The 20058-nt window shown below is 46.9% G+C and overlaps 1 protein-coding gene across 8 annotated transcripts in view; it reads left to right on the forward strand.

The window, feature by feature from the left end:
• Positions 1-20058, forward strand: part of ABCC8 (ATP binding cassette subfamily C member 8) — a 76387-nt gene that overhangs the window by 13368 nt on the left and 42961 nt on the right. For 5 of the 8 annotated variants that reach the window (XM_029914580.1, XM_029914582.1, XM_029914587.1 and 2 more), the window contains 5 exons: positions 781-969; positions 8130-8294; positions 11345-11500; positions 16186-16320; positions 16673-16835. In XM_029914580.1, the coding sequence (XP_029770440.1) occupies positions 781-969; positions 8130-8294; positions 11345-11500; positions 16186-16320; positions 16673-16835 (808 nt within the window). The remainder of the gene's footprint in view (positions 1-780; positions 970-8129; positions 8295-11344; positions 11501-16185; positions 16321-16672; positions 16836-20058) is intronic. The other 3 variants (XM_029914581.1, XM_029914585.1, XM_029914586.1) reach the window with 1 other exon arrangement.

Below are 20058 nucleotides of genomic sequence, written 5' to 3' on the forward strand. Positions count from 1 at the left end.
CGGACCTCAGAAAGCATCAGGTCAAACCCCTGGTAGGGCCTATGGAGGGATAGAGGCTTGCCCTAAGTCACACAGTGAACCAGTGAACTAAAGATTCATAGGACAGGCACAGCTGGAATGGCTCTTACACCTTTGTCCATATGGGGAAACTGAGGTCCCAAGAAAGGATGTGATCCCACTGCATTCCCTCATGTCCTATGTTCTTCCTTTTGGAGTTCAGTGACTTATAAAGGCAGGAATGTTCACCCATATTAAAGCGGGGATTTAGTGGCCTAATACTTGCAAGAATTCTATATGTTGAGCCAAACAGGGCTCTCTCTAGATCACTGCCATGAAAAGGGAGGCCCCGAGAAAGGCGCAGAACTGGCCCACAGCTGGTAGGTGGCAGATCCGGTCTCCCAACTCCCAGTCCAGTGTTCCTTCGCTGCCTCTGCCCTAGCTTGAGGAGGAGGGGCGGACACTGAGGCAGATGCAATGGCAGGTGGTGACAAATGAATGTGCACATGCCACTCTATCATTATAGTGCTGTGCTCATCACATAGTCCCTGACCAGCTGCATGACCTTGATCAATCATCTGGCCTCAATTTCCCCATCTGGACTGTGTTGGTGTTGATAGGTCCCACCTCACCACGCACTTGGTGGTTCAGTGATTTCTTCCTGGAGTTCAGCTGTTTGCAGCACATGTGACCACTGAGTTTTCCCAGGCAGCAGGAGCCAGGGACTTCCTGGGACGCCAGGTCCTGCCATTCTGACCTTGCCTTGGGTCTCTCTCCGGGCAGCAGAAGGACTCGCAGAGCACACAGGGTGCCCGGGCCATCTGGCAGGCACTCTGCCATGCCTTCGGGAGACGCCTGGTCCTCAGCAGCACTTTCCGCATCCTGGCTGACCTGCTGGGCTTCGCTGGGCCGCTGTGCATCTTCGGGATTGTGGACCACCTTGGGAAGGAAAACCACGTCTTCCAGCCCAAGGTAGGCCATCAGAGTGGTAGAGCAGGGCACCCTTTGGAAGATTTTCCCTTGTACGTGAGAATGTGCAAGAGGCCAATGTATGTGCACTGTGACTGCACTGGCTCAGCTCCTCACACACACACACAAAGCCCTTGGCAATATCTCCCTCTAGAAGATGCTCTGCATCTGGTTAACAGAAATGCTGGAGCGCAAGCTTGTGCCCCAGGAGGATTTATGGTGTCCTGCTCTCTTCACCTTGCCATCACTGCCATAATTCTGCTCCCAGTTGTTATCCATTCAGAACGTTGTAGGAAGTACATTTGTTTACTCAGTGTCTAGGGCTTCTGTGATTTTTTGGATATGTTGGCTTTAGTTTACAGCATCCTAATAGACTCTAAATAACTTAACAATCTGTGTTCTTCAGTTCTGTATATCCTGGCATTCAAGGATATACAGGGACATCTTGGAGGTTGCTGCTGGGGGTGAGAAGAGGGAAACTTTCCCTCCATGAGTTTCTCCCCCACCCCAATTCCAGAGTTCACTTAAAGCTTACCCAGTTTAATGACTATGTTGGCCTTTCCCATTAAAAATTCTTTACAAAAGGATTCCATGTCTTAAAAAGACTTGAAATGCATTGGATTAGATGATATTCAATGGCCTTACCAGCTTTAAAGATGCTACAGACTGAAATCCGTGGGACAAAAGAGGCAGGAAATCTTTCTGGGGGTTGATTTTCCCTGCTTTGGCAATAGCATCCCCTCTGGGGATGGGGGTGGAGTACTTAATTCCTTCATGTGTTTCTTTGCTGCCACTTAGGTTTAGATGGTCACAAAATGGAAAACTTTTCACATCTAACAAGACTCAGAATTTTCTTTTCCCAGCAGGAATATCATTATAAACTTTTAACCACAAACAGACAGTCTGAAAATGATGCTGAGAATTGCTAATTAGGGACCTTAATGATTTATGACATTCCCTTGTGTATCGCGGTTCATCTTGTTGGCTCTGAGATCACAGAGAGCATTTAATCCTTAGGAGGTTTATATTAATTTTTTTCCAGAGATATAATTAATCAGCTGAGCACTTCTGATCAGGAGTATGAGACGCTCCAAGTCTGTTTGTCTGATTTATTCAGCAAACATTTATTGAACCCTACTGTGTGCCAGGCCTAGGTTGGGCTGTGGGAATCCAGAGACAATGGTTATGATGGGGACCATTTACAGTAATGACAACCATGTAATGACCCCTTAACGCATGCTGGGCTGCTTGTGGGAATAATGCATGTGTTGTCACATTTCATGCCTAACACAACCTTTTAGGGTAAATTTTTTTTTTGGTAACAGCTTTATTGAGATATAATTCATATACTATACAACTTAGGAAGTAGATATTTTTTATCCCCGTTATACAGAGGAGGGACTTGAGATACAGAGAGGTTAGGTCATTTTCCTTAGTGTTTCTCGGCTACTTAGTGACAGGGTTGGGATCTGAACCCAAAACTCTTTCACTCCATAGTATAGATCCCCTACTATGAGGGGGTATATATGGGGAATGTAGGCAGAGGGAGTGACTAACTCGGCCAGTAGTCATGGATAGCTTCATGAAGGAGCTAGTATTTTAATGGAGCCTTGACATATGAGTATGAGTTGGCTGGGCTAAGATGGACAGATTTCTAGTTCAACAAGAATGTGAGGGCTCTTTTTGCTTATTTAAACCTTGAGCTATAATTGGCCCCCAAAGAGAGAGGAAGGGCCAGTTTCTCTTGTCCACAAGAGTGTCACCTTCAGTTCTAGTATGCCCATAGATGACTCCAGAATACTCTACAATGATAAACCTGCAGCAACATGGGCCCATTGTTACTATGGGGGTGGGGGGGGGGTGACACCAGCCAGAGCCCTTCTCCACTTGTCCACATTGTTGTCTTCTTCCTGTGTTTCCCAAAGCTCTGGTGGCCTTCTGCTGGAGAGAGAGCTCTAAGGCAGGATGGGTCAGAGAGGTAGTGAGAACAGCACTTAGAATTTTAGTTCATCTGAACATTCGCTTTGCGATCTCTTTTCTTTATTTGTATACCAACCCTGGGATTTACTGCCCTCTCGTTGGAATGTTCTTGTCCTGGTTAGTCATCAGTACATAAATCCCTGAGACAGATGGCTCTGCCTCAGTGGCTGCAGGCCTTATCAGATTTAATATTTGTTCCCTGCAGTCCAAATACAATCAGCAAATTACAGACACTAAAACAAGAGGTGAAAGTAAATATAGTCTCCAGTGTCAGCAACAAAGAATCCTCAATCGTGTGGTTGCCTGGGATATGGCTTAATTCTCATTTGGGCTTCTGGGCCCAGAAAATGGGGGAAAGGGGTCATTTACTGAGGTCTTTCGGTTCATCCCCCTTCCCCCCAATGGCTCTAACTCAGAGAGACGGGTGCTGTTCTGGTCTTTATGAACATACAAGGACAGAAGCTCTTCTGCTATGTGTGCTAGCATTTAACCACCCTCCCTGTGAGAAAGCCCTTCTTTCCGCTCAGCCTGGATCCGCGCTGCTGCAGTCTGCACAGCCGGACACCACTGTTTACATCATTGTCAGTGGCTGCCCTGTCCTCCCTTCCCTTTCCGGGACACTCACAGTTGGCAAGAATCACACTGTCCTTGGCATCCGTGAGGACAAACACGATTTCTTCTTTAATTCCACACTCGAACCCTGTCTGCCACTCCCCAGGGAAAGCTGGGACCCTGGCTGAGCACAGCCCATGACCTGCCTCTGTCCAGCTCCCCTCTCCTGCCTAACCCCCACTCACAATCTGTCACCTCCCATGGATGCCACTTATCTGGCTGCAGGACAAGGGAACTGGATTCATAACAAACTGCCGGCATCTGAAACCTGCCAGCACTGCCCTAGGCCATCAGCTGAGCAGAGAAAGAAGAGTCTGGGTTTGATCTGAGGTCCGAAGCTGCAAACAGCTGCTAACCTCAGAGGGGAAACGTGTGTAAGTTTGTGAGTGTGTATGTGTTTGTTTCTGAATGAGTTCTCCTGGAAACTGTTTATAATTCTGCATGTCTGTCCTTCTATTTGTCCTGTGTCTCTTGGTTTATCTCTTTCCATGTGTGTCTCCGTCCCTATTTGGTTACACACATTTGTAACTATCATTGTGGGTGACTGTAAAAATGTATGTGCATTTTTGTGACTTTGTGATATCAGTGTGTGGGCTGGTCTCTTCATGGCAATGCCCATGCAGCTGCTCTGGCCTGGCAAGACTCCCTTCATCTCACTAACTCCTCTCAGCCACCAAGACTCAACCCAAATGTCACCTCCTCCAGGAACACCTCCTCTGGTGGGGTTAGATGCCCCTCCTCTGTGCTCCCATAACATCCTGGTCTTGCACCATCAAAAACCCCTTGTCTCTTTCCCAACTTGACCCTGAGTCCCCTATGACATGAACTACATTATCTGACCTCTGTGTGCCCAGTGCCCATCTCCATGCCTGACATTCAGGAGGCACAGGAGAACTGGTTCTTCAAGGGAATCATAAAGAAGTTGCCACATATTGAGTGCTTATGCTTACTAGATATTTTTACCTGCATAGTTACATTAAATTCTCACAACTCTCTACGTAGAAACCCTTAATTGCCTCATTTTACAATGAGGACACTGAGGCTCAGAGAGTTTGAAGACTTACATAAAGACATAGTGGCTAATATAATATATAGTGAGCCAGGAGTCAAACTCAGATGTGGCTAACCTCTAAATCCAGGCTCTAAACCACCGTGCTAACTGGTTATAGATGGATGGTTGGGTACGTTGGTCCATGAGTGTTCAAAGATAGTTGTCATTGTTTTTACCCAGAGCCTTCCAGGACTGGGACCTATGGGCAGTGCACCTTCTGGTTCCTGCCAAAATAAGAAGCAAAAGCCCACATGATCCCTCTCCACTAATCTCTAGAGAACAAGGGAAGGGGGGCCTTTCCAGTCATATCTCTGGCCAGACAGTGATAATGGGGGTCAGAACTGTAGAGTCAAGGGTTCTAGATTCTAGTCCTATCTGTGCAATGAATCAGCTCAGTTGCAAAATGGGAAATGTATGGGTGCCTGGGTGGCTCAGTCAATTGAGCTTCCAGCTTCAGCTCAGGTCATGATTTCATAGTTCATGAGTTCGAGCCCCACACCAGGCTCTATGCTGACAGCCCAGAGGTTGGAGCCTGCTTGGATTCTGTGTCTCCCTCTCTCTCTGCCTCTCCCCTGCTCACACTCTTTCTCTGTCTCTCTCAAAAATAAATAAACATTTAAAAAAATGGAGAAATGTCTAACTTCTATAGAAAGTAGATGGGAAGGAAGAACATATGTGTTGATTAATTTAAAATATGTATTGAGTACTACTGGGAAAACCCCTGGAAACAAACACAGTTTCATTCCCCGAGAACCTGTGAAAATGTGGGATGAGGGTATCTGATCTGCTAAAGCATTTAACTCCCACCGACTGTCAAGTTGCAGGTCCTTGGCCTTTCCTCTCTAGCGTTCAAGGTGCTGGGCAACGTCAGTGCCCTCATACCCACTTAAATCTTCCCAGTGCCTGCCTTCCTTGGGTAGTACCTCAGGCCTCTTTGGCTAGTCTAGTTCCTACTTCTTAATAAAAACTTAGCTATTCTGAACTCCATCTCTTTTAAGTGGTCTCTTTGAAGAGAGATCGAATAATGTCCTAATGACTTATACCTACAAGGAGATTTTCGTCTTAATAGTCCACAAAATTCTTGATCCAAAAAAAATATGGTTTCTGACCCTATGATATGTGTATGTTATGTGGGGAAGGGGTCAAGGTTTTGCCTTTAAAGCTGCAAAAAAGGAATTTGCTGCTTTGCTTAAAATATGCAAACAATGATGAGTGTATTTAACAAAAACCACCCGTACTGTCACCAACATATGTGATCAGGTGACTTTTCTAGTCCTCATTCTCAGCCTGTGTGTTTTCTGATCATTGTGGCATAGCACATGCAAGGCAGTCCTTTCTGCCTGAGAGCTTTTGTAATGATCAATGTTCTTGAGTATGTCGTATTCCCACAAGCATTGTACCATACCTAACCATTCCTTATGGTTGGACATTTACATGGCTTTTCACCCTCTCCCCCTGCTGTAATCTAGAGATAGAACACTTTTGCACATACAGCTATTTCCTGATGTGAAATTATTTCCTTTGAGGTAAATTCCCATGATGTGCTTTGTTGATTTATTTTTTTTTTAATATTTACTTTATCATGAGAGAGAGAGAGGGAGACAAAGCAGGAGTCGGGGAGGGGCAGAAAGAGAGGGAGACACAGAATCGGAAGCTAGCTCCAGGCTCTGAGCTGTCAGCACAGAGCCTGATGTGGGGCTCGAACCCACAAACTGAGATCATAACCTGAGCTGAAGTCGGCCGCTTAACCCAACTGAGCCACCCAAGTGCCCCAAGTGCTTTGTTGCTTTAAGATAATGGACTCCATTCTCCAGAGCGGGGTCTCTGCAGAAGATGGTAAAACCTAAGAATTCCAAAGTGTGTTGAATAGGACCAGGCTTTCCCAAACCTACATGCCTTCTTTTTTGACTAAGAACCAGCCATTTGGCCATGTTTCTGTACCCTACAAGTCACAGGCTTGTAGTTGACAACGGGAGACTCAAAGTCAAAAGGCTCGGTAAGGCTTAGGTAGTAGATCTAGAGTTGTAGTTTTAGCATCACACAGGTTCATTTTCACATGTTGTCCCTTATCAGCATGTGACCTTGGACCAGACATATAATCAGGCTGAAACCTCATTTCCTCATGTATAGAATTAGGCTCACAATGGCATTCTTCTCATTAGTGTGTTATGAGAATGGAGTTCTGTACCTGATAAATATCGTATCCTGCCCTTGCTTCCCTGTAAGGCCAGGTCTCAACCCCTGCAGCCTAATTTTAAGGTCCATTTTGCTACTTCCAGCCTACCCCTATCTCCTACCCTTTCTTCTCCCTCTGCCTTTCCCTCTGGTACTTGGACAAATGAGACAAAGTCAGGGTCTTCTGGCCTTGGTAGGGTCTTCCTCTATGAGACTTTAATGGTCTCTCTCTCTGCTTCCTGCTGTCCCAAAAAGGAAAACACTCCTTTCCCACAGAGCCAGGAAGAGATAGATGGAAGCTCCATGAAGCAGGGCTGGTTTAGAAGGCCCAGATCATTTCTACCATCAAAAAGCCCTGTATCCAAGATCCAGGAATTTCTGACTATAGGAAAAAGACTCCTTTTAGAGTTCTGACCCCTTTGGCCTGATCCTGGCCAGAGACATGTCCTCAGGCTCCTTCTCATCACTGTGTTCCCACCACCCATTATCCTACAGCAGCTCCTACACCCTTCCAAATAGCTTTCGGAGTTCAGGGCAAAGTCTCAGAAAAGGGAGAGAGTGCTGTCTTCATGGAAACATTGGTGTGGTTCTGGGGAGCAAAGGACTTAATCATGATCAAAGTTTTCCTGGGAGCTATTGATGCTGAATTTGGAAACAGGCATGCTGTTGTTTCCTGGTATCTTTAGCAACAGAGTCAAAATGTTGGTTTTTTCCCAGTGCTTATCATCTGAGATCTTGCTAGAAGTGAAGCAAAAGGACCTTCAATATACAAGGAGGTCCCAGGAGCCCACAAGGCTAAGGGCTTCTAAAATCTTCTCCAGCCTATTATAGGTGATGGGTTTCCATCTCGCCTGAGAGCACTACAGTTTTCCCACTGGTCTTTTTTCCCCGGAAATTTCTACATGGCAGGCTGTTGGTGAGTGTAGGATAAGACCTCAGCTCATTCCAGTTTTTGTGTTTTGTTTTGTTTTGTTTTTGTAGCAGAGAACACATATTGTGGGATTTGTTCAGGCAGTTCTGGTTTTGGCTGCTCTGTGAGTTGCTCTGTTTATTCTTGTTCCATTCACAGTGAGCTCCCCTGGGCCTGGTGGCCACAAAGCTAAGAGTCATATTTATGGGCACAAGGTTAGAACTGGGCCACAATCTGTTCCCCTAAGTAGGATGATGAAGAGGACATAGACACCCGCCCTGTGGCTAGAAGAATGTTTAGTTGGATTTATCAGTCTAATTTTTCTCATAAACATCTGCATAAAGCCTCCCAAGCATGGAGGGTCCTATAATAATGGCTGTTGTGGCACAGTACCACAATGCTAACAATGACAGCCACCTCTGATTTCTCTTTCAGACGCAATTTCTCGGGGTTTACTTTGTCTCCTCCCAAGAGTTCCTTGGTAATGCCTATGTCTTAGCCGTGCTTCTGTTCCTTGCCCTCCTACTTCAAAGGACATTTCTGCAAGCATCCTACTATGTTGCCATCGAAACTGGAATTAACTTGAGAGGAGCAATACAGGTACTTGGCTAATTATGTTTTCACTTTGCAGTAAGAACAGCATTATTCATCCTCATGGGCCCTTAAGAAAAATTCTGGTGTGAGTTTATGTTTTTGTTGCCCTTTAGTAGTGCTTTCAAACAATAACCATTGACAAAGTGGTGTAGGAGGAGTGGAAAGCGCCCTGGCCTGGACTCGGGGAGTGTAGTAGTTCCAGCCCTGGTTCTGCCTTGCACTAGGTCTGCCATGTCACCTGCTCGGCCTTGAATAGGGCAGATATCACTAATGGGCCACCATGTTCTTTCTTGCTGAATGTGCATGCAGATGCAGGCTCTTCCAGATTCTGTCCCAGAGGTCTGCTACCAGTCTTCTCTGGGTGCAAAAAATAAATGAGCTTGACATACTGGGACTAGAGAGCCTGTATGTCTACTTCAGCATTTAAATCTTGTCCCAGCAAGATTTACTTGAGCTCTTAAATCTTGAACCTAGTCCCTTGGATCCAGGTCCTTGCTCCTGCCCCCTATGGTTTCCTTCCCAGACTGGGTTTAAAGGATGGCCAAAATCAGTAAGGATTCAGAGCACTTTTAGGTAAGGCGGTGATGGGAGTTGTCCAAGTGCTAGTGTTTTCTTTAGAATTTTGGTTCAGCCGTTGGGATGGGGAGACCCAGTGCGGCGGCGGTGGTTCATGTAGAACAAAAGTTTGTTTTCGACACTGAGTCAGAGCTGGTGTGACAGCTGCATGCTCCTCAGAGACCCTGGTTCCTTCTTTAAGTATGTGCTAACCTTCTCACCTGCCTTCTGCGCCAGGGTTTCAGATAACTATTGACATTGCCACTGCTGGCCCGACACTTAAACCAGCAAGAGAAGAAAGATGGAACAAAAAGAGGGAATGCTACCTTCATTTAAAATCATCATGCAGAAGTTGCACATGTCCTCTCCCACCCCATCAATGAGAAATTGGCCATACGGCCATACCTGGAGAGGCTACAAAGTGTGGTCTTTGTTCCTGACAGCCTGCTAGAAATTCTTCTTGTGAAAAGGGGAGAATGGACATTGGGAGACAACTAGCAGATTCTGCCATCCCCAGAAATTCCCATGAAGTCAGTAGAGCACTTGGAAGTTGTGACTAAATCCCAAAGCCACCTCCCACTTCAGTATAGAAATGCTTCTCATTTCATTATTAATTTTGACTGGTCCTTGGGAGCCAGGATCAGAGGCTTTGCAGAAAAGGGACTGAGAGGAGAAGGGTATGGCCTGGGCTGGGGACCCTGTCAGAGTTCAGGCTCTGGTTATCTTAGTACATTCCATGTGAATTGTGCCCCCTGGAGTTGTGTAGTGCACAGCCTGTGCAGCTGTACCTGACAACACTGCCCATCCCCAGTGGGTTTCCATTGAGAAAACAGAATCATTTCCTCATCATGTGAGAATGGTGGAAAGAGCCCAGGAAAATACAAGACACTATGAGCTTCACAGGGGCTCAGTGTTAGGAAGAACAGTACCATCCTTCAGTTCAGAAAACCTCTCTGAACATGCCAGCCTCTGCACAGATCCTTCCATTTGACTGGCAGGCACATACCACCATAGACAACAGCCAATTTTGTGGTCAGTTTTGTAATTAAATCTTTCTACTTGTAGGTTATAAATTACACACTGGCCCAGTATTTTCCAATTACACTAAAAGAGTCAAATATGGTTTTTAAGTGGATTAGCATGTAATTGTTTTTATCAAACTGTCTGAATCCAGGAGAGCTAAATTCATATGCCACAAAAAGAAAGTACTGGTATTAATTAGAGAAACAAATTAGAAGAACTAACCTTTTTTTTTCAGAGATTTACATAAAATTATAGATAATGGTCTATGTCTTCATGGGTGTGAGAAGAATGACGGTTCTTGCATGAAAAGTTATTGAGCAACATGCTTGGATCATATATATAATTTGTGGACACATACCAGCTATCAGTCAGTTGTGGATTTCTGTGTATCCTGGTCTTTACTTAATAATGCTTTATTTGATAGATAGTCTGTGTTCCTACTTCACTAAAACTAAATTTATGATTATTTTTTGAAGACTGATTTCACCTAAACTGGGCTGTGCCTAGATCTGTCCAAAAATGTCGCTGCCATTATTTTAAACTTTACCCATGGTGTATATAAACTCACAAAAGACATATGATAGTTTCATGCTTTAAGCAAACCTGATCCACAAGAAAGCCTGGGTTTCACAAAAGATGAATTAAGGGCTGGAAGTCCACCTGACAGCAGAATGCACGATAGAATTTCATTTAAGAACAGGCATCCCTCGGATATTGAAGACAAGAGTGCATTTCTCCTTGTTTAAAGGCACATAACCTAAAAATTGCCATGTTTCTAGGAGGCATGATCACTCTGCACATAGAGCTTTTAGGATCAGAGCCCACGGAGAGCCATTTCCATGGCTGCTCCCCATCTGCCCTGAGGAGACAAATCAAGGTCCTCTGAGGACAGGACTCCCCATGGTGGTGGGGCTGATCGACACTTGTATGTCCTGTTTCACAAAAGACCTTCCCAGACTGACCCCTCATTTTTTTTTTCAAGGCTCAGTTAAGACAAGACGTGGCCTCTGAACACAGCCCTCCCCTGGTTGGAGACAGCCACATTGCAACAGACAGCTGCCCCACTTTATATCATTTTTATGGCTCTGAAGTGTGTTCTCCACTAGCCTCTGGCAAATCAAGAATACAACTGGACATGAAGATCACTTTTAAGATTTAAGAGCTAATTAAGCCCTGTCCCCAAGGGAGAGGTCTTGCTTTGCTGGGGAAGTAGCTTGCGATGCTGGGGAGGATTCCTGGTGTGAACCCTGCCTTTCCGACTTGCTTGATCTGTAATTAAAGGCCTTTACCTCTCTGAGCTTTAGTTACCTCATTTGTCAAATTGGAACCACTAATGCAGTGCCCCCTTACAGAGCTGCTCTGGGGCTCCTTGGAGGTATGTCTGAGAAGGCACTGGCATATTGTAGACACATGGCATCTGGGAGACTGATCAGAATGATGATGATGACAAATGAAAAACACTCTGCTCTCATTTCCAGACCAAGATTTACAATAAAATTATGCACCTGTCCACCTCCAACCTATCCATGGGGGAAATGACAGCCGGGCAGATCTGCAACCTGGTCGCCATCGACACCAACCAGCTCATGTGGTTTTTCTTCCTGTGCCCAAACCTCTGGGCTATGCCAGTGCAGGTAAGGGATGTGTGTCTGGGGTGGGGGTGGGGGGCACAAAGTCAGAATCTGCTGATACATGCCCAGTGACTAGGGGCTCACCGTCTTCCATCCCATGTTTGCCTGTGCCTTCCACGCCCTTGAGGATCTCCATGGTGTGTACCCCTGGCTCCCTACACTCGCTCACACTCTGCAAATGGTCCAGCCATTTGTCTAGACAATGTCTCTTGTCATTAAGGGTTTCAAAAAGCAGCCAGCCTTAAAAAGAAACTATGGAATAATCATATGTGGAACACTTTTGCAGACATTAAAAGTTATGTTGCAAAGTACTTACTTACATGGAACAGTGTTCATGATGTATATTTAAGCCAAAAAAAGTTACAAAATAGTGTATGTAGTGAGCTTCACACTAAATTGGAATACATGTATATATACACATTTGAACAGATTCACACAGAAAAAAGAACTAGAAGGCCACATGGTAGGGTTACAAGTGACTTATTTTCTTTATGCATTTCTAAATTCTCCAGTAAGCATGTGTTGTTTTTGGAAATCAAAAACGTGATTATTTCTAAAGCCAAACATCCTTCAGGGCTGGCTCTGAGGAGGTGCATTCTCCCCCAACGATAGTGCGAGGACCCACGGCATGGTTTTCCTGACTCCTTTGACCATGGACTTGTGCTTCACTCTGGTAAATCCCAGAGCCCCTGCAGGCTCACAGAGGCTGCCTGGTATAGAGGAAAGTGTCTGGACTCTGGTGAAACTGGTTGATTCGAATACTTAGCATGTCTGAGCTTTAATTTCCTCATCTATGAAAAGGGGATGATTCCTACCCTCTGGAGTTGCTATGACACGTCAATTAGATGATGTAAGTAAAGCATCAAGCAGAGTGCCTGGCCCAGAACAGTCACTAAGTAAGCATCAGATCCCTGGAAATTGCAGACTTTGGTGTGAGTGATGACTTTACCAGTCCAGAATCCATTGCTTCTTGGGATGCAGATTCCACAAAATTTAATCTCAAGTGATTTTTATTGGTCTTTCTTACCTGTGAAACTTATATTTGAAAGACATTAAAGGAAAATAGAACAGGGAGTCAGCTAGGAATCTTGATGGGGATGTAGGCAGGGAATCTGATGGTCCTTTTTATAGGAACAGCCTGTATGCCCTCCCACATTACCACGTACCCATGCCTAGAACCCCTTCCTCCCCTCCAATTCTGCCAAGTAAGTCAGTGACTACAGAAGCTATAGAAAGAGGGTGCCTGGGTGGCCCAGTTGGTTAAGCATCCCACTCTTGATTTTGGCTCAAGTCTCCCAGTTCATGAGGTTGAGCCCCATGTCGGGCTCCACACTGACAGTGCAGAGCCTGTTTGCGATTCTCTCTCTCCCACCCTCTCTGTCCCTCCCCCACTGTGCAAGCTCACTCTCTCTCTCTCAAAATAAATAAACTTAAAAAAAATTTAAAAATTTAAAAAATCAAACACTTTCTATTGTGTCCCCTTAAACAACTTCTTTTGAAAGATTTTGTCCACCAAACCTACTGTATTGCTATCATTACTATTATTTATAACGTTTATTACATGTACATCATTGCTAACAATGCTAATACTAATAACCCTTACCCCAGCGGCGCCAGGGTGGCTCAGTCAGGTAAGCATCTGACTGCAGTTCAGGTCATGATCTCAGGGTTCATGAGTTTGAGCCCTGCTTCGGGCTCTGTGCTTAACAGGTTGAAGCCTGGAGCCTGCTTCAGATTCTGGGTCTCCCTCTCTCTCTGCCCTTCCCCTGGCTTATGCTCTGTTTCTCTCTCGCAAGAGTAAATAAACATTAAAAAAATTAGAAGAAAAAGTAACTCTTGCCTGCCCTGGCCCCTCTCACTTGTGCAGCTAACCCTCCCACCACGGAGGGGGCGGTAGTTTTTATCTCCACTACTTACCTTTGTTTATTTATTATGAAGTATCATGTGATTTTTCCACTTTTAATTTCTTAAAGTCTGGCTATACCTTTGCCACTTAGAGCTTTAAGACCTCAAGACCCAGTGTTTCAACGCGGAGTTGATGCAATCCCTTCAACCTAGTCAGGATCTCACCTGTAGCCTGGTTGGCCTTTGGTAACTGAAACTAGCTCAGGAGCCCCATTACTTTATCCCCAGGAGCTCTCCTTGATTTGTAATCTTTTTTGGGTCACATATACTTTTTTTGATAACAGCTTCATTAAGATCTAATGCACCCGTTTAAAGTGTGCGATTCAGTGAGTTTTAGCATATTCAGAGTTCTGCGACCATCATTACAATGTTAATGAGTTTATTGATTTATTTTTGCTTAATGTTTGTTTGTCTGTTTATGTTAAGAGAGAGAGTGAGCCAAGGAGGGGCAGAGAGAGGGAGAGAGCCCCAAGCAGGCTCTGCACTGACAGCACAGAGCCCAACACAGGGCTCGAACTCACAAACTGTGAGGTCATGACCTGAGCTGGAATCAAGAGTCGGATATTTAACCAACTGAGCCACCCAGGCGCCTCTGTCATCATCACACTTTTAGAACACTTTCATCACCCCAGAGGGAAACCTGTACCCACTGGCAGTCTCTCCTCATCTTCGCCCCCAGCCCTGGGCAACCTATGATCTACACATACTTTTGACAATCTAATGAAAGCTTCTCAGAAAAACAAATGTTCACACATTTTGCCTACAATTTCAGGGGCCTGAGTGGCCCCCGGAAGCTCATGGATGCCATGTTAAGGAGCTCGGCAGTAGTGAGGACTTCTCTGGTTCCTCATCCCATGGGCACTGGAGGCCTGGAGATGGGGGGCCACACAGTGAGCTGGGAGCTGCACCATACCCAGGTATCTCCTTTCCACGCTTCCCTAGTGACAGAGTTCCCATAAGGCCTGTTTGATTGTTTGTTTAAGAAAAAGGTTGCCACCTGGTATCGATCTCTATGTGCCAGGTACTATTCTTGGTGCTTATCATATATATTAATTTAATATTCACAGAAATCCTGCTAAGTGGGCATTAAAACCACCATTATAAGGGTGAAGAAGCTGAAACTCAGAGAGGTTAAGTAACTTGCCGAAGACTACACAGCTAAGTGCTGAGACTGCATTCAAACTCAGACTTGCAGACTCCAAGGACAATGATCTCCCCACTATTACACTAGATCACTTTCTTAACTTGTAAATCAGAGTCAAAATAGCTCTTGTATTCCCCACACTTGCTTTGCATACTCAGAATCCCTGATTTCTGAGATACTCTCCTGTGAGGTCTGCTCAGACCCCTCAGAATAGAGGAGTGGGCAGGAGAATTTGGGGAGCATGGTGAGGGGTAGGTGGAGGATGAAGAGGAGCCTGGCATCGGCAACAACTGTGTCTCCAGGCCCTGCTCCAGCAGCAGCCAGTGCTTGGAGGTGGTGGGGGTTCGGGCACTGACCCCCATCAGGTGCCGTGGTGGTGACTCTGGAATGCTTTTGGAGCTTCCTTGGTGTCTGCTCTACCCAAGCTGCCGAACGAACGATGCCCTGATTGCCTCCATCTGAGGAAAGCTAATGAACACACTGGATGCCAGGGATAATTTTGGGGTAGGGTGATGCGAGCAGAGCCCAGCAAGAGTAGGAGTTTCTTTATTTCCCAACATGCTTCTCTGCACCCCCACGTCAGCATTTCACATCAGCGAAACACTGGGAGGCAGGTAGAAAAAGGGTCACTTACCAGCCCCTAAGATCCTGCTAACAAGAGGCATTCTGTGATTAACAGAAATTATAGAGCTGCCCACCCACTCCTCTGTCCTCGGGGTAGTGCAAGGAGCTTAGTGCCAGTCTGGTGTAGGGCTCAGCGAGTGCAGGGCCAACCCAGCAGACTCTTTTTTTCCAATTAAGGAAGACAGCACATCTGTTCCTCTAGAATAAGCTCTGAATTTAGAGCCGTCTGCCTTTGAAGGCAACCTGAGAAATTGTCATCTTGATGCTTCAGGGGCTGGTAAGAGTAATTTACACTTCTCATAAATATTCAGAAGCAGGCAGCATTTGCATAAAGCTAGGAACAGAAAAATTCTCTTTTCAGAGAATACTTGCCAGATTCACTAAAACATTAAAGATACCAGCCTTCATTACATATGTATATATGTATCATACATTATAAAATGTATATGCCTCCAAGAATTATAAAAACTTGTATTTTCATCCAAAAAGCACTCTACATGATGTCATAAATTTAAGAGATTATTTTAATTTCCTTATATATGTAATAATTAGTGTCACAGAAGACAATCCATATTTTATTTTTAAAAAGCTGCCAGGAGCCTATGAATGAGCTCTCAGAGCCTGGACCCGTTCTGTCTGGCATGGAGACGGCAGTGCTCCTTTGCTCACATGTCACTTTTTCCCCGTGCGAGGGAACTGTCAGCCTTGCCAGCGAGCCAACAGAACAAAAGGTGCTGTTACACTCATTGTGCAGCCTCAGCTCCGAGACTTCCATCTGGCAGGTAGATTTGGAGAGAGCTGACGCTTCAGCAGGCTCGCAGAGAAATGCATCATGTTAATACCTCTTTCTGAAATTGCTTTGTCACACCGCCTCCTCTGGCCCCCGGGGACAACTAGGAAACCTGGGCACCAAGGCATGTCCCTCTCTAGGGGTCTGGGGAAGGGGGTTGCCAACACCCACTCCCCAGGGCAACCAGCAGGTCCAAGGAAACTCACCCCCATGACCCTCCCTCAGATCGTCGTGGGTGTGATTCTCCTCTACTACATCCTCGGAGTCAGTGCCTTAATCGGGGCAGCTGTTATCATCCTACTGGCCCCCGTCCAGTACTTTGTGGCCACCAAGCTCTCCCAGGCCCAGCGGAGCACACTGGTGAGTGCGGGTCCCCTGGGTGCTCATGCCCCTTTTCCCCATCCTTTCCCCATGCGGCTGCTTGCTCCTTTTCCCTGTGCATCAGTGAGGTTCCTCACTCTTCCCCCAGATGCCACCAAACAGCCATACACACATATATCCACATTATCATTGACCTTAAGCAGATCACTTGACTGTCCAGGCCTCAGTTTCTTTGTCTGTGAAAGGGAATGAATGGAGAAAGCAGGGAGCATCCCCATGGGCTCAGGAGCCGGGCATTGCCTGTGAAGTGATGAGGGCATTGACTTGGCTCCTTCCTCTTGGGTGGGCGGGGGCAAAGGAAGCCCCTCCCTGACTTGGTGACCCTTGGCAGGAGTATTCCAACGAGAGGCTGAAGCAGACCAATGAGATGCTCCGTGGCATCAAGCTGCTCAAGCTGTACGCCTGGGAGAACATCTTCTGCACACGCGTGGAGATGACCCGCAGGAAGGAGATGACCAGCCTCAGAGCCTTCGCTGTCTACACCTCCATTTCCAGTGAGTCTACCCAGTCAGCCAGCCCTGCGTGCTGGGTGTCCGGGCTTGAGGGAGGGAGCAGAGGTGGCCGAAGCTAGAGTCTTTATCATCATCACCCAATCCAGGCGAGCCTCCAGCTATCTCTTGGAGCAGAGCCCCCGGAAGTCACAGTGTCCGCAGTCACTTACCCAGCAGATTTATATCGACAGCCTGCTGTGTGCAGGGCATCGTCCTGGCCCTCAAGACACAGTGATGACAGAGGCAAAGGGGGTCTTTTATACTCCATTGAGCTGATCTGTTATGGGGAGGCAGCAGTAAATGAATAAATAGCAACAGTTTTGGGTTCTCTAGAGTGTGAGGGCTTCTTTGAGTAAGTCAGGCTGAGCTTCCCTTCCCTGCCCTGGATTCAGGTCCAAGGAAGCTTCCATCCACCTGGAGTATGAGGAGGAGAAAGATGTAGGGACTGAATCTGTATTAACCAAGTGGTTAGGAAGTCCCAAGCCCAGAACAGAGAGAGAGAGGGGGAAAAAAAAGACCCAAACTGGTAAAAACTCTTGGGGTCCCAGCAGATAGATGTATTACAACCACTTTCCAGAGAACATGGGGCTCCAGTGGCAAATGCTCCTGTAGGAAAATGAGCTAATAGTAAAGAAACAAAAATCTTCCTGAGAAAAATGTACCAGCAAAGTAAGAGTCAGCAAGTGCAGAAAAAGGGAAAAAAAAGTAAAATTATTCCCTCAATACCTGGAAATGATGGAATAGTCTGAGAGAGATAATAAAATAAGTATGTTTAAAATAATAAGCTCAAGGAAGGGGTAAAACCCTCAAGGTAAAACAGAAAAGTATCAGGAGGGAAAGAGTAAAAGGGACTTCTAAAAGTAAAAATTGAGTTATCCAAATTAATTTGGTGGACAGTGGTCCCAGGTCAGGCCAGGGCTTACAGCGATCAGGTGACCGACAGAGTCCTGCCCCAAGTTGGTCTGGTGGCTCCATGGCCCCACCCTACGGTGGTGGCCACTACCCAAGTGCATCATGGGATGGAAATAGCAGCAAGCAGACCTCGCCCTGGCTCCCTGACCTGTCCAGCTGAAGAGCCAGTATTGTAGGAAGGGCCAAGTAGAAGCCCCCAGAGAGAAAAAACAAAAAGGAAACAAAACAACTCAGTGTAAAGCTTAAATGAAGGAACATGCTGAAGAGAACATTTGTGAGTTAAAAGATAGATCTGCAGAGGGGTACCTGGCGGGCTCAATGGGTAGAGCAAGCGACTCTGGATGTCAGGGTTGTGAGTTCAAGCCGCACATAAAGAAAATGTTTTCTGCCATTTGGGAAAACCATTTTACAGATGGGAAACAGAGGCCCAGAGGGGGATGTCTTCCTGAGGTCACTCTGAGGTTAAAAGCATGGCTCAGACCCTTTCCCTTGGCATCTCATATTATTTTTCACAAAGAGCTGGGCACCTACATGGGTATGAAGAAAACTAAGACACTGTGGGGCACCATTTCAGGCTATTTTCTCTGAGTAGAAGAGAAACAACCAAGAACGGGCTTTGATGGGAGTGGGAAACAGAGAAAGAAAGAAATTAGGAGAGATGGAGTGGACTGACCACCTCCGCCAGCTGAAGTTGGTTCTTTTGGTGTGCCAGGAAGAAACACAACTGTGGGGGTCGCCAGTGGTGGGCCAGTAGTGGAGGGTGCACTGGCCATGTCTCCCGGACAGGTCATGGAAGATAAGATAGCCACTCAGGTCTCTGTGTGTTCTTGGTGTTCATATTGCCTGGAGAGGGGGTCTGGTGGGACCAGGTGGCTGGCACACAACCTGAAGGTTCTCACAGGGCAGGGCTTACACTGAGCACCCCAAGTGTCCCAGCCCCCTGTGTCCATCCAGACCATGGTGCCCTGTGGCTTACCACAGTCAGCAGTGGCCAGACCCTCCGTCCGTGACACCAGTCATGGCATCTTTCTGCAGAAAGTCTTGCTAGGACCGGCTTTTCTCAGCATGGAGCTGTAAACACGGCAGGCAGCAGTGGCTCCCTGGATTCCTCACCAAGACACTCAGGTTACTGGTCTCTCCTCTTTACCCTCAGCCCTGACCATGTGGTGCTCAGGGCCTCGGAGCACTCTCAGGCTGAGCACCTCACAGGATAGGAGAAATTGGGAGGGAACATCTCAGGAGGTCGGAGAAACCAGCGTCTGCAGCCCCAGGCCCTCTCACCCTCCTCTCTGCCAGCTCTGCCTGCCCCTGGGCCTGGTGGTGGCAAAAGTAACACCACCAGTTAGACACCTGGCTCCCTGACTTCTCATCAATGGCGACAGCTGCTGAGGTAGAGAAGGTTTCCCCCCATGGCCAGGTGACTTCCTCCCCCAGCAGTACAGCAAGGTGGGGTAGGGCAGGCTCCCATTGTTGTGATGCAAGATAGGGAAGGGAAGCAGCAATGAAACGGGGGGCACTAGGCTCCCAAGATTCCTGGCAGCAGAGTAGGGGCAGCCTCAGGTCATATAGATGAGGGCAGCTTACAACTCTTTTGTTCCTAGGAGATGTTTGCTCGTTTCCTGCATTCCACACTACAACCTGGGATATACTGTAGAGCAACAACATTTTACGATGCCTAGGTTCCCAGGCTGGCCCAACTGAAACCTGTCTCGTAGGTGTTCTTTGCTCCATGGGGCCCTCAGAAGCCAAGTTGTGGCTTTGTGAAGGTCGTGGGGCCAGGAGGACGTGGGGGAAAGGAGATGCCATGTTGTCAGGGGCTGAGATGACTATGTTAGGAGGGGCTCTGGAGCCAAGCAGCGGTCTGTTTAGGGTCCTTCACCTGTCCAGGATTCAGTGACCTAGAAGGATAAACAGAGCGTCCCAGGCTGATCCCTGGAAGAGGGCAGTGGGAGGGACAGGGAAGAGCCCTCTGGGAGAGCTTTGAAAGCTAAGTGCTGTTTACTTGCTATTTGCCCTTCCTGGGATGGGTTTGTTAGTCAGCAGCAGGGGGGTGGGGTGGGGGGGAGACAGGGTGGGAGGGGCACCTCCTGGCTGTGGGTATATGCTTTCAGTGTGTTTTCATTTACCTCCTCCCGGACTTCCTGCCTTCTGCTCCCTGTCACCAGGGATCAGGACACAGGTCATTAGGCTTGAGGTAATGGGGCATCTTTTATTCTCATCCCTTGGCACCAGCCCTGGGGTCCTGGCGCCAAAGAGGAACCCCAGAGTCACCTTTCCTGACGGGGTCCATCTCGGCGCTGCCTGCTGGGCTCTC

This window comes from Suricata suricatta, chromosome 11, assembly GCF_006229205.1.
Source record: "Suricata suricatta isolate VVHF042 chromosome 11, meerkat_22Aug2017_6uvM2_HiC, whole genome shotgun sequence".
Classification (NCBI taxonomy): Eukaryota; Metazoa; Chordata; class Mammalia; order Carnivora; family Herpestidae; genus Suricata; species Suricata suricatta.